Below are 16,704 nucleotides of genomic sequence, written 5' to 3' on the forward strand. Positions count from 1 at the left end.
GCCCCCAGGCGAAGACGCACCCGAATACAACCTCTAGAGTGCAAGCAGTCTACGCACCTAATGCTTCTAATGTAGCGCCAACAACCAGGCAGGCTTCTTGAGTGGCAAAGGTACAAAGACCAGCTCAATGCAGTCTCGCCATATAGTGGAGCAACTTTCACCACATCAGCTATATCCAATAATCCTGTAAAGCAACCTCAGACAACAAACCACGCTATAGAACAGCACTGCACAGCTGAGCACCCTGCGCAGGGCCCTCAGACATCACAGAAAGCTCCTCCCTACAAAGCAGTGCTTCCAGACCAGCAGCAGAGCTCCCTGCACCCCCAGGAGAACACGCATATGCCCAGCACTCCAGTCAGCAAAGCTCACTGCTCGCTGCTAGCCACAAGAGGAGCCCGGAGGGAGGCGCCCTAAGAGAACCGGGACCTGCAGCCCTAGTTGCTAGACAGCACTGAGGCCACAGAAGAAAGAGACCTCATGACCCACCACTGCTGTCCAAGGAGAGCAAAAGGCTGTATATCTTAACTTACAGCTCATGTCCAAGGAGAAGCGAACGAGAAATCTCTTAACTTGCACGCTTGTCCAAACAGAGAAGTGGACAGAGAAGTGGCTCTTGCTTAACCTACCAGCGGTGTCCAAAGAGAGGAGAGTGAGAAATCTATTAATGCAACACAGATGTCCAGGGAGAGTAGCAGGAGATACCCACTAACTTACAGCTGGTGTCAAAGGAGGGACAGAGGACATCTCTGAACTTACCACTGGTGTCCAAGGAGAGGAAAAGGCAACATCTCTTAAATTAATGCCAGTGTCCAAGTGGAGGAGAAGATATCTCTTAATTTACTGCTGATGTGCAAGTGTAGGATAAGGAAAGACTTGTCTGAATTTAACACCGGTGTCCAAGGAGAGGAAGAGGAGATCCCATGTTTCACTGTTGGTGTCGACAAAGAGAGAAGGAAAACTCATGATCTAGCACTGGTGGGAGGATAACTGAATGCGATACTGGACAGCTATCCTTCCCTTCACCCAGATTGTACTGCGCTGAGTGGACCTCTAGAGAGATGAATGTACTGGAGATCATCAGACCACTCGCTTTCACACCAGGAAGCCACGTTTTACTGTTACCTGCTCAGGAGTGAAGGGTCCATTTGTTTTTGTAGGAGGCTGGGCATTATGTGCCCGTAGGCTGGAGAATTGCATTCGCTGCTGTGTGCACCAAAGTCATCCATGGAAGCTGAGATGCAAAGGCTTTCTGCCTTGCAATGAAGATAGGCTGAAGATGCTTTGACTGCCCTGGTCCAGATAATTTAATGCATCCCGGGGGATTTTAAGGGGGCCATGAGCTCGGATTTGGAGGGTGTGTCCCTGAACTCGTCCCCTGGCACTTCCATGGGCTCTGATTCTGGGGGAGGAAGGCTACTCTCCGCCAATGTGCGGAGGTTGCACCGTGCTCTGACCGTGTTGTTAAGTGAGGCTGAACGGGAACAGTTTATCCACTGCCTGAATGTGTACCATGGTCGCAGGAATGTTTATGACCTGGTGCAAAGCCTGAGAGTGCTTCTGCGCAGCCCATCTCAGCGACAGCTCCTACCATTATTGCGCCTCGTTATCCCACGCTCCGACCAGCTACTCTTTGACCAATATACCTCAGAAGGGCCTTACATCAGACCGCCGGACTACAATGTCCCATACAGGAATGTGCCAACTGATTATGGGGCAGGACTTGGGGGTCCTGGTAGGAGTCCACCCATGGAGTATGGGACAGCCCCTGCTGACCCTACCAGGACCCCACCACTGGAATATGCCACCTCCCCGTTGCTTATGGATGGCTTGCATGGTGGGGAGATCCGACAGGTGGTTCTCAGGAGGAACCGGACCAACGAGGGTCTGGGCTTCAGCATCAGGGGGGGCTCGGAGCATGGAGTGGGAATATATGTGTCCTTGGTGGAGCCAGGTTCCTTGGCTGAACAGGAGGGACTGCGGATTGGGGACCAAATCCTGAGAGTCAATGACACGTCGCTGGACAGACTCTGCCATGGTGACGCAGTCAAGGTGAGTGTGCAGAGTTGAGATCTTTTGCATAGTTTGTGTACAAGGAAAGGACTGGGCTAGGCACCTTCTGCAGAGATGTGTGGCTGATTTTCTGTCGCTTATCCTTGTGAGGTTGATAGATGCCTACACCATTGAGCTGAGCAATTGTAAAATGTGTTATTGCGTTTCATTTGTGCTGGTGCAGCTCTCGTAAACTAAACTATTAAATTAAATTAAACTAAACTATACCATTCAGTTTATTTATTGTGGCTTCCTAAGCTCAAGAGGACAACCACATTATTTACTGCAGTCTTTGCTATTTCTGGAAAAAATACCTTCGTCTTCCTGTTTCAGACTGTTACCACCACCTGCCTATGCACACACTAACATTAATATCATTCATATGTGTTTAAGACCAATGCAAAAATCATAAAGCCAAAGACAGCAACATTGATGAATCCCTTGACGTTATATTTTCAATATTTTAATAGTTTCACACCAGCCAACACGTGTTTCGTCGTTAGGAACAGAGTGTTCGCGACTCTTCAGGGCTTTTGTTTTTCAACAAGAAACTGGCCTAGGTCGCTCCACCGGTGATAATTCCGACCCGGCAGGGCCCGTGACCATCTGAAGTTGCAGGGCAACCAAATCAAAATATCGCAACTGACATTCACAGATTCCTTGTAATCCCTGGTATAGTCCTTTAAAAAACACCGTAAATCTGTGGTCTCGAGGTGACTATCAGTGTTGGTTGTTCTTAGAACGAGTGAGCCTAAGTGAAACGACCCAGGAGACCTTCTTTATGTCCGGAGCGGATAACCCCAATTTACAAAAATGCACTGCGTACGCCGCTTCCAGTCTTCCCGGGTCCAACACACGGAACACAGTGACCCAACACTGATAGTCACCTCGAATCCACAGAGTGGATTCGAGGTGACTATGCATAGGCAGGTGGTGGTAGAAGTTATCGGTGGGTCTGTTGTGATAGACCCACTTTTGAGCGGTCCGAGGGTTTTCCCGCTCACCAGTTGCACCACACAGGCACGTAGTTCTATATACAATCTGCGTATACTTGTGGCAGAGCGCCCAGCTTTTTCTCTGAGACCTAATTAACCCTATGTACCTGTAAACCCTGTTTCAGACTCTTCTTGGTTGAAGCTCATTCTCTCCAGTGCCCTGCATCTTGTTCTTGCAGGTAATTTAGGAAGGAGGCTTCTGTTCCACAGTCCTCCGGTCACTGCATGCTGGTCCTGAAACTAGTTCTGAAGCTTTCTATAGCCTGCGTGGTGGTCCCGTTTGAATCTCCGTGGTCCACCATTCATTATATGCTGTCCATTAGTCTTTCATTCATTGCATTCTCACGCTTCACCTTTCCATTCACGTCATACTGTTCCGTCGTTGTTCATTCACTGCACAGTCTTCAGTATAATGCACGCTCTTCCATAGTCGTGAATTCCATAATGATGTTTCTCGGTATTCCATTCACTGGATGTTGTTCCTTCGACTTCCATTAACTGCAATCTGAACCCAAAGCAGAATATGTTTTCAATGCTGTATCTAAACATAGCTCGCAGGGCTATGGTTATCTGGCTGCATTTAGATCTACTTCCTTCATATTCCATTCCCTGCATACTGTACCAATAATTGCTCAGTGGTGTTTTATTCCCAGCATAGTTTATCTGGGACGATTTTCTTATTTTTCGTTCCCAGCATGCAGTTTCTAGAAATATCTACTGCCCTCTTATTCAGTTCATTTTGTTTCTAAAAATAGTCCATGGGTCTTCCACCCCCTTTCTGTTTTACCTAAAATAGCTCCTTGGGCTTCAATTCACTCCAATGCGTGTTCCTTCCAGAACAATCTCCTTGGTCCTCAATTCACCACCGTCCCCTGCTTGCTCCTTCTAGACCCATCTACTATTTTCTGTCTTCTAATCGACAAAAATGGGCGCACCAGACACTGCCTATTCACATTTCTGTATGTTTATTTCTATTCTATTGTAATTGCATTTATATAGCACTTACTACCCCTGACGAGGCTTTGAAGCGCTTTCTCGGCGAGTAGCACGCTACTCAAGTTCCCATAAAGGATTAGTGGTGAATTAGTCCGAGGAAATATGAAATTAATTTGAGTGTGGACATGTTAGTCTGTTATTGGGATTGTAAAGGATAGTGGAGGGATGGAAGAGGGAAGGGGTTGCATTTATATAGTGCTTGCTACCCCTGAAGAGGTCCTTAGGCGCTTTTTTGTTGGGTAGCACACTACTCTGGAACCCAAATAGGATTAGTGGGGAATTATTATAGGGAAATATGAAATTAATTTGAGTACTGGACACGTTAGTCTATTATTTGGATTGAAAAAATAGTGGAAAGAAAGAAGAGGGAGGAGTCTAGAAAGATTGTCTGTTTTTTGGAGTTCATAGCAGTAGGAGGGTGTTTGGAATAAGTAAATGGGAGGTGGAGGGAAAAGAGTCAGAGGGAAGGGTTTAGAAAGGCTTGTTTGGGAGATCAGAATAGTAAACAGAGGTATGAGATTATGCAAGGAGGGGTAGAGGAGGCAAGAGTCTAGAAAGGGTTATTTTGGGGATCCTAATAGTGGTAGGGGGTTTGGGATGAATGAGAGAGTGTAGTTAGAGGACATATTTGCTCACAGGTGAAGTATAACCCCACTGTTTTGAGTCTCCCAGGTCTCCAGGTAAAATTGGTTCAAATTCCCAGTACAAACTGTCCAAAGAAAATTCTTGGCATCACGTTTTATGTATTTTTACCCTCCCCACAATCCTCTGGATGAATTCAGCCTAGGAGAGGGGCTTTTCGGTTGGTTGACAGTGATTTTACTTGCTGAAAGTGGAAATGAAAACAACAATTCTCATTTTTACTTTGCTATTAGTATTCTAATACATATCATGTACTTGTGCTTATAGTTCCATCCTTATGCATATTTATATATTTAGCTGTGCTTACACACATACTTTCTCTTCATGATATGAGGTATGGTCATACATCTGTACTTATACCTATTGCCATTGGTATTGTTAACTAGTATTTGTACAGAATATATTGTGCCATTAGTATGGCACTCCCACAATTATGTTTATACCTACACCTAGGTTTAGAATCATATTTATACCTAAACACCCACACTTATATAAGTATTTGTTATTGTACCTATACTTATAATATTACTTATGTTTATGTATATTTGCACATATATTTGGAATCATGATTTTATTATTTATGATTATACCAACACTTATACGTACACCAAACATATATAGCCATGTTATGTTAAGAAGCTTCTGTAGAGCTCTCATATACTGCTGATAGTTTCTTGACGTTTGAGGAGGCCCTGAACCTGATGGACATGTCCAATATCAAAGAAGTTTTGATAATAACCAGGGGCCAGAAAGTACTAACAATTAATTTGCAAAAAGCAGCCACAAATTGTGCACTAAAAATGCCAAGGAAATCAGACTTTTGAAACCAACCTATGTACTAACAGATCAATTTGCAAACTCGCCATTTGCAGGTGGTCACAATATGCCCTACCTCACAATGACTTACTCTGATTGAATGCCGGACAGAGTTGGTGGCCTGCTGGAGTCAGCAAGAACAGCATGTCTGTGATCACATTTAAATAAAGAACTTACAAAAAAATGCTGCCAGTTTTCCTTAAAGGAAATGGGACTGCATTTAAGAAAAAAATATATGCCTAAAAAAAAGTTTAAGAGATGGCATTGGTCCTCTGAACCCCAGCCCACTCCCATACAAACTTTTTTTCATTCATAATAGGGAAGTGTTTCCAGAGTGACCCTTTACCTTTTGCCTATGAGTTTCCACCTCCTTGGCTCACACCATAAGTTGCGTTAAATCATTGCGCTCATAGGTTAGATACTGTCACGTGATTCCGAAAAATTGGTTCACTTAGAATTCTACTCTATACGTCCACGCAATCATATGTTTGGAAGTAAGTTATTCAAACGCGTTTAGATTGCGGGACTATATTTCTTGTGTAATACGCTTATTCAACGCGGCTTGATCTTGTGACATGCAGTTTGTTAAAAGTTGTACCGCTTTAGCGTTATACTTGCAACACACGCAGCTTAATCCGGTTGCATTGTAGAGTTGTTATGGCAAGAGATGCTAACACACTAGATACTGCATGAAAGACAAGTCATTCCATGTAATTTAAAACACCATGGTATTCAGCCGACTTGATGATTAGCACTGTAATTCTTGATGCAATCATGTTTTACTGAATATGTTTATATGAACTAACTAGCAGCCCGTCCAGACGTTGTCCGGGTATGAATTGCTGCCGGCCAGTAGTACATTGTTTTGTAGGATTTCGTTTTGGTAGCATTTCTTATCTGTGACAGGCCTGTGAAACGCTCCGATTTACAGTGCACTGCTGATGCACTTAAGAGTGCGCATTCAGTAGTGTGTGAACTCGAGTTTCCCTACTTTATTTTCTCTTGCAATATTATATAGCGCAAACTCGACTACATGGCATGAGCACAATTTACATTACAGAAGAACACATTCATTTGTGGTAGACACGGGGAGGCAAAGCGATTTCCCTGGAATCACAGGATGTTGAGCTGATGCCGAGATTTGAACGTAGCCCCCCAGCTCTAAAGTTCGCTATTCTAGAACTTGTGGCGGGAGGTGTGTCTAAAAGTGTACGTTGGTGCTGGCCATCAGTGAGAGAGACCTGTGCATTTTTCAAATCGGTGGTGAAAAAATATGAGTATGTTGCTGGAGATGTGGGCCGCCGTGCCACCAATGTACTTACCGGGGGAGGGTAAAAACCCATTATTCCGCAACTTTATTTCCGCATACCATCACTCCGCATACTTTCATTACGAAAGTACCATGACTCTGCAATGCCATTATAACGCATGGCATTACATTTTATATGCTTTTACCACGCATACATTTACAACGAAATTCGTTGTAAATGCATGAATGGTAAAAACATATTTTTTTAAATGTTTGGATAAGGTAAGTATGGGTATGGGGCATATGTGTTGGGGTACTGAGGTATATGTTTTGGGGTGTTTGGGTATTTTAAGGGTTCAGATATAGTTTTGGGTTATGGGGTACAGGGGTAGTTTTAGGGTTTAGGGATAGGTATGGGTTTTGGGGTACAGGGGTATTTTTAGGGTTCAGGGCTAGGTTTGTGTTTTGGGGTATAGGGGTATTTTTAGGGTTCAGGGGTAGGTTTTGGTTTTGTGGTACTGGGGTATTTTAAGGGTTCAGGGCAAGGTTTGGGGTTTGGGGTACAGGGGTATTCTTAGGGTTCAGGGCTATGTTTGGGTTTTGGGGTACAGGGGTATTTTAGGGTTCAGGGGTGGGTTTGGGTTTTCGGGTATAGGGTTTTTTTATGGTTCAGGGCTAGGTTTGGGTTTTGGGGTACAGGGGTATTTTTAGGGTTCAGGGGTAGGTTTGGGTTTTGGAGTACAGGGGTATTTTAATCGTTCAGGGCTAGGTTTGGGTTTTGGGGGTACAGGGGTATTTTAGGGTTCAGGGGTAGGTTTGGGTTTTGGGGTACAGGGGTATTTTTAGGGTTCAGGGCTAGGTTTGGGTTTTGGGGTACAGGGGTATTTCTAGGGTTCAGGGGTAGGTTTGGGTTTTGAGGTACAGGGGTATTTATAAGGTTCAGGGCTAGGTTTGGGTTGTAGGGTACAGATGTATTTTTAGGGTTTAGGGATAGGTTTGGGTTTGGGGGTACAGGGTATATTTATAGGGTTAAGATGGGTTAGTGTTCAAGGGTGTTGGGGTATTTTAAGGAGTAAGGGTGGGTTATGATTATGGGGTGCATGGGTATTTAAAGGGAGCAGGGTGGACACCCGGAGCTGGAATGTACTGATCCTGGGAAGAAAAAGCAATGAAATATTGAGCACAACGCTCGCTTTTTTTTTTCATAATCCCGCGCCCCGCACACTCCCACGCCCCCAGCACACGCAAACAGCACACGGTATGAAACATGGCATGAAGGGCGGAACGTACCACACGCCCCCAGCGTTTGTCACGCCCCGAGCACACGCCCACAGCACAACGCAGACACGCCCACAAGGGACTACTTTGGCACGGTTCTTTTACCTTTTAAATGTATATGGTGGGCGTCTGCATAGCCTATGTCCTTCTGCTGCAACTGCCCTTTCCAACACTGTATTGGGTGTTGTTGTTATTGGTGCTGTGGTTCCTGAGATTACCCGCCTCAAAGGTTTGGGCTCTCTCTTTATTATATTAATATAGATATTTAATTTTTAAGTTGAGACCTGCTCACAAGGTTTTTCTGTATTTTTTCCTTTAGACCCCTGATGAAGGGTCATAGAATGACCCGAAATGCATTAGGTACGATAAAAACTATTTTTGGATTAAACTGCCAGCTATGAATTCCATGATTCAATGATTTTGAATTGACATATGAAGCATATGGATGAATAAAAATCACAGAATAATCAACCAAGGAGTTTTTGAAAATCTTTAATGAATCGAGTATCACTTAGTGAAGAAACCTTTTTTGTTTTATGTAAAAGTGCACACATCCTAAGGAACAGATTCGTCTGCCTCACATAGTTTAAATAATATATGAGCACTCTAAGACACAGTGCTAGGATGGAGTAGCACAACATGAACTTGTACTAATAACATCGGATAAATAGATTTAAATTGAGTGCACGGAAGAAGTTAATTTTCTTATGACACATAAGACACATCTTTCTTATTGTGTGTATCTTTTATGATCTGCCTTCAGGAGATCAAATAAAGATGAATGCGGTGCAATGCCAGTTTCAATCTCCTTTGAGGAGTTGCAAACCTGTTAAGGTTTGCAACTGAAAATGTGGTTGTAAACCAATGATACATAGCAGTGTGAATCTGAATTTGACACATTAAACAACCCTCTTCTAAATTGCAATTCATAATTCATTTCTAAACTAGTTCCAGAATCACAAAATGGGTTACTTACATTTAAAAAAGCCATTTAGCTGTAGCTAATTCTGTGATCTAGCGAATCGCAGGCTTTGCGACTGCTAAATGGTTTCAGACATCTGGCCCGATCTTTGCTTGCCTTCAAAACATCAGATGACCAGATGTTTGGCACAGAGGTAATGGCAGTTTGTCCCAGGCTAACAAGTCAGCACCAAAAAGAGCTTTCCACCTCGCTGAAGTTTTTGAAAGCAAGCAATGCTAAGTAAAACTCAATTCTGATAACATGAAACTCACCTCAAAGGCTTATTGATGTGGCACAAAATTCGTTCTTGAAAGTCAACCTAGCAAAAAAACAGATAGCAAACGCCATGAGTGCAGAAGCCAAATGGCAGAATGGAAACTGTGTGTCTTATTGAGCAATGCTGAGTTCTGGACAGATAAATTGGCTGACAGTTACTCCAATAGATAGCTAAACTGATTATTAGATCATATATACATAAAAAGGGAGTGCTTAGGTAATCCCAAAAAATGTAATCTAATCTTAAATTAACTCAATACAATGTCCGTCTAAATTCATTTTCCAGTCATGCAACTTTCTCTTTCAGGTCCAGCCAATGCACAAAAATTGCTTAGGAAACCGAGTAAGTAAGATTCCAAATTTGAATAGATGTAGTGACCATTCAAACACATAGATTCTTCTAATAGATTTCAATATAATGTAGGAGCCATGGCATGATATTTCAAGGCAAACACATTCTTTAGGAAATCCAATAGCAGCCCAGCCAACGTGTTTCGTCCCTATCAGGGACTTCATCAGGGATTAAAAAGATTATTGTTCTTCTCTCTTTTAATTTTGCTTTGCTGGATATAGATATCCCATTCAAATTCTGGCGTAGAGTGAATGTATCCCCAGTGGCACCTGCTACATTATGCATAATTGCGCCAAATCACATCTACATGAATCCATATCATTTTTATTTTTTTTTAACATCATTTTTATTGCATCACCAATAGAAATGTACAGACAATATAACCATCAGTAAATATTCAGCATGTACAAGATGAGTATGGTCCAGTTCTTCTGCATCCGGGGGGTCCACCTCGTTCTCGGTGTGGGTGACCTCATCCCTGATCGCTTCTCGTAGCTCCTTACAACGTCTGACCGCTACATTAGGCAAATACCTCTGGGTTGCCTTTGTGATTTTCACCCCTCCCCCTCCCCAAATTTCGGTACCCCAACACCTCTCCAAACCAGCCTCCTACCCACCCTCCCCCGTGGTCGCTCTGCGCCAAGTTAACAGTGTAAAGGTGTCTGGTGTGGTGCAGGAGGAAGAAGTCATTCGCTAAGGTGTTTTCTCCTGTGTAGTGACAGGGTCTGCCCGGTCCAGTTCGCTCTCGCCCTCCTGCTCCTCATCATCCATATCACGGAGCGCCTGCACCATCACTTCCCATGCAGTAGCCCTCTCCAGAGCTTTCTCGTCATTCATCCTCCAGGCCATCTGGTACCGCAGAGTACTTTCACACGCGGCCCATCTCAGGCACTCCCCATACCATCTTTTATACGTGGGCCCCACTCTGGACTTCCAGTTTCTCGTGATCTCCCGCTTGGCCAGAATAAGCCCTAAATCTATAAATTTACTAGTCGTCTTGTTCCTAGGCATGTGGGGGAACCAATGAAGGACGCCTACCGCTTTAGTGAACTGGATATCCCTATCTGTCGCGCCGTTAAGGGCCCGCCCAACTTCCTGCCAGTAGTCTCCCAGAGAGGGGCAATCCCACAGCATATGACCCAGATCCGCCCCAATTGTGTTACATCTGGGGCAAGCAGCGTCGGCCACCCCAAAATACTGCTGGATTTTCCCGGGGGTGAGGTATGCCCTGTGAATGACATAAAAGTGAATTAATTGAAACCTGGCATTCCTCGAGCTCTTCCGTGCCCGCCTTAGCAACTGGCCCCAGGTCGTATCAGGTATCTCCACTTGAAGGTCCAGCTCCCACTTGGCCTTCAGGGCTACCAAAGGCTGTAAGGCCTCCCGCTGCATCCTAGAGTACAGGCACGTTACAGCCTTAAAAGTCCCCGCCGCCATCATTGTGTACTGGCAGGACATCGAGGTGCCCGGTTCCTGCAGCCCTTCCCCCCAGTGGGCTTGCATAGCGCCCGTGACTGCCGCGTGCAGCAAGTAGTCGCCCCTCGGAAGGTCAAATCGCTCCTGCAGGTCCTGGAACGGCAGCAACACCCCATCTTCGTAGAGATCACCCAGCATTTGTATTCCCGCCTCCTCCCATCCTAGCAAGCGCGACCAGTCGCCTCCATGTGGGAGGGCGGTGACCATCCCCAGCGGAATTTCGGGGGCATACATAAGGCGGACACCCGCCCGCTTACGGGCCCGGTCCCAGCAGAGCCGGATCGTCTGCTCCTCGACCGTCAGGTCTCCCACCCGGAGCTTCTGGTGCAGCGTGATGTACGCCAGAACGTGCCGCGGGGTGCCTTCCGCTCTCGCGTCCTCGGGGCCTCTATATACTCTCGCTACCTCCTGAGTAAAAATCTGCAGCTGCGCGGCTAGGTAATACCCTTCGAAATCCGGCACCGCCATACCTCCTTCATCTTTGGGGCGCAACAGAGTGTCTAGCGCTATGCGCCTCCTTCCCGTGCCCCATAAGAAAGCTATGATCAACGACCTCAGGCGTTTGAAAACAGAGCTCGGGATCCATACCGGGAGTGTCCTAAAATAGTACAAAAGTCTGGGCAGGGCTATCATTTTAAGCAGGGAGATCCTACCAGCCAGGGATAACGGCAGAGTCGCCCAGAAGTCCATGGATCCCCGCAGGGCATTAATACAGCGAGTGATGTTGCCGTCCAGTAAGTCGGCCGGGGTATGATAAACATAGACCCCCAAATAATGCAGACAGCGCGGCTCCCACCGGAGTTCCTGTGCAGTGAGTGGGCACGGTTCCTCCGGCCTCAGGGGGAACAGGCAGGATTTAGGCCAGTTGACCCTCAGGCCCGACAACCGGCCGAACTGCCCCAGTAGCTGCCGCGCCCCCTGGAGCTCGGGGCCCGCATCGGCCAGAAACATCAACAGGTCATCTGCATACAGGGAGATGAAGTGCGGCCTGCCCCTAAACGATAAACCTGCGTAATGGCGGCCCAGTCTGGCCGCCGCAGCGAAGGGTTCCATCGCCAATGCAAATAGGAGCGGGGATAGGGAACAACCCTGTCTAGTGCCACGCCTGATCGGGTATTGTCTCGAGATCAGAGTGCCCACCCGAACCCTCGCTACCGCCTCGGTATACAGGACCTTGGTCCATTTTATGTATCCGTCCCCCAGTCCGAAGCGGCGCATCACCTCATACAAGTATCCCCATTCAAGGCTGTCAAATGCCTTCTCAATATCAATGGAGAGGACAAATGGGGAGTCGGCACCCGGCCAGTCCGCACCCATCAGTCTCATAAGTCTACGAATGTTATGAGTGGTGTTGCGAGTCGGTATGAAGCCACACTGGTCACCGTGAACAAGGCCTGTCATGTGTGCCAGCAGTCTGTTGGCAAGAATTTTACTGAGGATCTTGTAGTCCGTCGTCAACATAGACAACGGACGGTACGAGGACAGAGCCGCACCCTCTCTGCCCGGTTTCAAGAGCGGGATCATGAGGGCCTCGCACATGGAGCCCGGGAGTCGACCCCTCGCCTGTGCCTCATTGTACACCTCGCGCAGCCGTGGGGCCAGGTATTCTAGGTATTTACTATAAAATTCGATCGGTAGCCCGTCAAGTCCCGGGGTCTTATTTCTGGCCATCTGCTTTACTGCACAACCTATTTCTCCAAGAGAGATGGGCCGACCCAGCTCTTCCGCCTCCGAGTCCTCCACTCGTGGGAACTGTAACCCGTCCAAGAACTCTGCAAGCTCCTCCGCCCCTCCAGTTCCACCACTCTCATAGAGCCCCTCATAATAAGCACAAAACTTATTCAGGATCCCGGGTTGAGTGTGGCAGGGCTCCTCCCCTGTCTCCTGGATCCCCATGATCGGCACTCCCCTCCGAACTGGGTTAGCGAGCCAAGCCAGCATCGACCCCGCCTTATCACCCTCCGCATGCGCCCTCGTCATGTACGCCTTCTGGTCGAAGCTACGCAGCCGCTCCAGCTCTACCGCCAGCCCCTCCCGTGCCCCGCTAAGCCCCTCCTGCAACTCAGGGTGATTCGGGCGCCTCTTCTCCAAGTCCCTCAGCCGTGCCTCAGCCTTATCTAAGTCATCTAACAAAGTTTTCCGAGCCCCAGCCGTGTGCCCAATACAGTGACCCCGCACCACCACCTTAAACGCATCCCATTCCACCGCCCTCGTGGAGGCCGAGCCACTGTTCTCCTCAAAGTACCTCTCTATGCGCTCACCCAGGGCCTCCCTGAACAACAAGTCATCTAGGGTGTCGGGTTGCAGGCGCCATGTTGGCACGCAGTTAACAGTCACCATCCAGTCCAGAGACATCAACAAAGGGTTGTGGTCCGATAGAGTCCTCGCCAAGTATTCCGCCCCGCCCACCGCGGGGAGCACACATGCCGAACAGAGAAACGCGTCCAGCCTCACATGCAGGTCATGTAGGTGCGAGTGAAAGGAGTAGTCCCTGGCAGTGGGGTGCAACGCCCTCCATGCATCCGTGAGGGCCCAGCTCTCCTGCCATTCCAACCTACGCTTGGCAACCCTATGCACTGGGGATGCGCGCAGCGGGGGATGGGACCTATCTAGTAACACATCCTCAACCGAGTTGAAGTCCCCCCCCAAGAGGACCGGTCCTGCCAAATAACCCGCCATTTTGCCCGAGATGGTAGACAAGAATGCGGGCAGGTCTACATTAGGAGCATACACATTACAGAGAGATATCACCCTGCCTCTCAGCCTCCCTTCCACCGCCACATACCAGCCCTCCGGGTCCACCAATGACTTTGTGACCTGGAAGGGGACCCCCGCCCGTATCCAAATCAGTGTCCCCCTTGCAAAAGCTGAGAATGTCGTGTAAAACAGCTGCCCCCTCCAGCGCCTCCGCAGAGCAGCCCCTTCTTGCTTATTAAGATGCGTTTCTTGCAGGAACGCTATATGAACCCCCCTACGCTTGAGGTACGCCTGAACTTTATGTCTGCGCGTCATGGATTGCATACCCCGCACATTCCAGGTCACACATTTCAACGCCCCAGTACTAGCCATCCCCCCCTACACAACCGGACCAGATAACAAAGAACAATGTCCTCACAAGTCCCGCGACCACGGGCCCACCCACCCACCCTCTCCAAACAGGAAGCAGAACCCCACCAACAACAACTACCCCCCGAGCAACCCCAACTGCTCGCAACTCCCACCCCCCCAGGACAGGCCCCCCGCAACTGGAAGTACCCCCATCCAAACCAACACTCCCGACCACCCCTCAAGGAAAGGTGGTAATGGTCGCAGTCCCCACTGCGGTGACCTTAGGGGCCAGTAAGGCGTGGCTCGATGCGATAGAACCTCAAAACAAATCAGCCCCGCGCACTCCACCCCGCAATCCCCACATTACAGTTCCCCAAAACCTCAAGTAATAGCGTTCCACTGCCACGGGCCCAGTGCCCCGGTGTCCAACCAACGAGTTCACTCCACCAGTTCAGTTCAACACGCCTCTAGTATCTCCCCCGAAGTCTGCGGTGTCACAATAGGGCCCCGGGCTCCACCAAATTCCGATTGTCCCGTCTCCGAGCCCGTGCCCGGGTCCTCTGATTCCGTGCCCTTCCCGGACTGACTCCTGGCGGCCCTGGATAAGTCCGCTACCGCCTGTAGCGCCGCCAGCCTCTCCGCCTCCGTCTGCGACATCGATGGTTTGCCGGTCCTCCTGCGGTTCTTCCTGATCCGTTGGGATTGCCTGACCGGTTGCGCCACCTTAGCCTCCTCCTCCCTGGCCTTAGCACCGTCCGTTCCCGCTTTATAAGTGTCCCACCAGTCCCAAGCGTCCGCGGAGGTCGTGAAGAATAGGGATTGTTCATCCACCACCACTCTCAGCTTGGCGGGGAACAACAGGGAGTACTTGATGCCTTCCTTGCGGAGCTCCCGCTTGATGGACAGAAAGTTTGCCCGAAGCCGCTGCGTCTCAAATGTGTAATCCGGGAACATAGTGACTCTGCTGTTGTCCACTTGAAAGGGCCCTGCCTCTCTCGCCCTCTGTAGAAGCCAGTCTCTGTCCCGGTAATGGAGCAACTTGAACACTACCGGGCGAGGAGGAAGGCCCAAGGCTGGCGGGCGCGCTGGAACCCTATGTGCCCATTCCAGGGAGAAGAAGGGGGACAATCCTTCCGGTGCCACCTCCGTCCGCAGCCAGTTATCAAGGTAGCCCACCATGTCGTCGCCTTCGATTTTTTCCGGTAGGCCCACTAGGCGTACGTTGTTGCGCCTGTTCCGGTTTTCCGCATCTTCGGCCCTCCGTTCCAGCACCTTCAAGCGGTACATCACGTCCGTCATTTGGGCCTTCATCGTTGCCTGGCCCGGGGCTAATTCCTTAACCGTGATCTCCACGGATTTCACCCTGTCCTTAAGTTTGTCATGGTCGGCCTTCAGGAGGCCCAAGCCCGTCGCCACCTGAGCTATATCTTGTTGTAGGGCGTCCTTTGTGGTGGCGATGGCCTCTAGGATACGATCTTGCATCCGCTGCAATGCTGCTTGGTCCCGCTCCGCTCCCTCCGCAGCCTCTGTATCGGTCGTACCATCTCCCTTCCCCTTCGGCTTCCCCATCTGGGCCGGCCCGAGCGGTGGCCTCCGAGTATGTTCCTGGTCGTTCTCCGAGCGTCGCCGGGGTTCGCCCTCCGGTAGGGTCCCCGGATCCAAGGTTATCTCCAAGAAACAGGAACTCTGAACGACCGTCAGCCCGGCTGGCGCCAGTCGTGCCAGGGGTCCGGGGCTTTCGTCACTGGGTCACTGCCGCACTATCGTCGCCACTACCAGGGGGCGGTTCCCAGCCCCCGCCCGAGGGTGCGCCCAAGGTCCACTCCGGCACCTAGGGAGAGGTGCGATACAACCGCCAGCACCACTGAGTTGTCAGGGAGCAGTCCTTAGTGGGTCTCCGGGCAGATGACTCCGTTGTCTCCGAGTCTCATGCCACCGCCGCCATTTTAGGGTCTGCGACTTCTCGCCTGGGTCCAACTTTCAAAGTCGATATACTGCTGTGGAATGGCTCGGCGTCGTCCTCCGTGGGCACCGGACCCTCCGCAGTACCTTCCAGTACCGGATGATACCGATTACATCGGGGATCGATCAGATTTTCAGGATATTTTCCGGGATCGGGCACGGAGCTCCGAGCTCACGCTGCCTACCTCCTCGGCATCCAAGCCACGCCCCGAATCCATATCATGATAAGGATTCTCTAGCCACAATATGAGATATCTCTATCCAGAAAAGAGTCACTAAAAGAGAGAAGACCAATAATGTTTCTATATTCTGATAAAGTCCGTGTTAGGGATGAAATGTGTTGGCTGGGCTGCTGTTGGATTTTGTGAAGAAAATGTTTAGTTTGAAATATCATGCCTTGGCTCCTGCATTATGTTGAAATCTATGAGTTGAATCTCAGTGCTTGAATGATCATTATATCAAGCCAAATTTGGAATAATACTTAATTGGCTAGTGATTTCTCCTGAGGCGGAAGCCGGGAGTAGGCCTGCATGTTTTTTAAAACTTTGAGTGTTACTATTTACCTGTTGCTTTTAACTTTGGCCTGGGCGCCCCACGCTCT

At 48.8% G+C, this 16,704-nt stretch overlaps 1 protein-coding gene across 1 annotated transcript in view; it reads left to right on the forward strand.

Moving 5' to 3' along the window:
- Nucleotides 1-1,338: 1,338 nt before the first annotated feature.
- WHRN (whirlin) overlaps nt 1,339-16,704 on the forward strand; it is a 963,606-nt gene continuing 948,240 nt past the window's right edge. The window contains exon 1 of the mRNA XM_086919999.1: nt 1,339-2,052. Within this exon, the coding sequence (XP_086776125.1) occupies nt 1,339-2,052 (714 nt within the window). The remainder of the gene's footprint in view (nt 2,053-16,704) is intronic.

The sequence above is a fragment of the Lissotriton vulgaris genome, chromosome 5, assembly GCF_964263255.1.
Source record: "Lissotriton vulgaris chromosome 5, aLisVul1.2, whole genome shotgun sequence".
NCBI lineage: Eukaryota > Metazoa > Chordata > Amphibia > Caudata > Salamandridae > Lissotriton > Lissotriton vulgaris.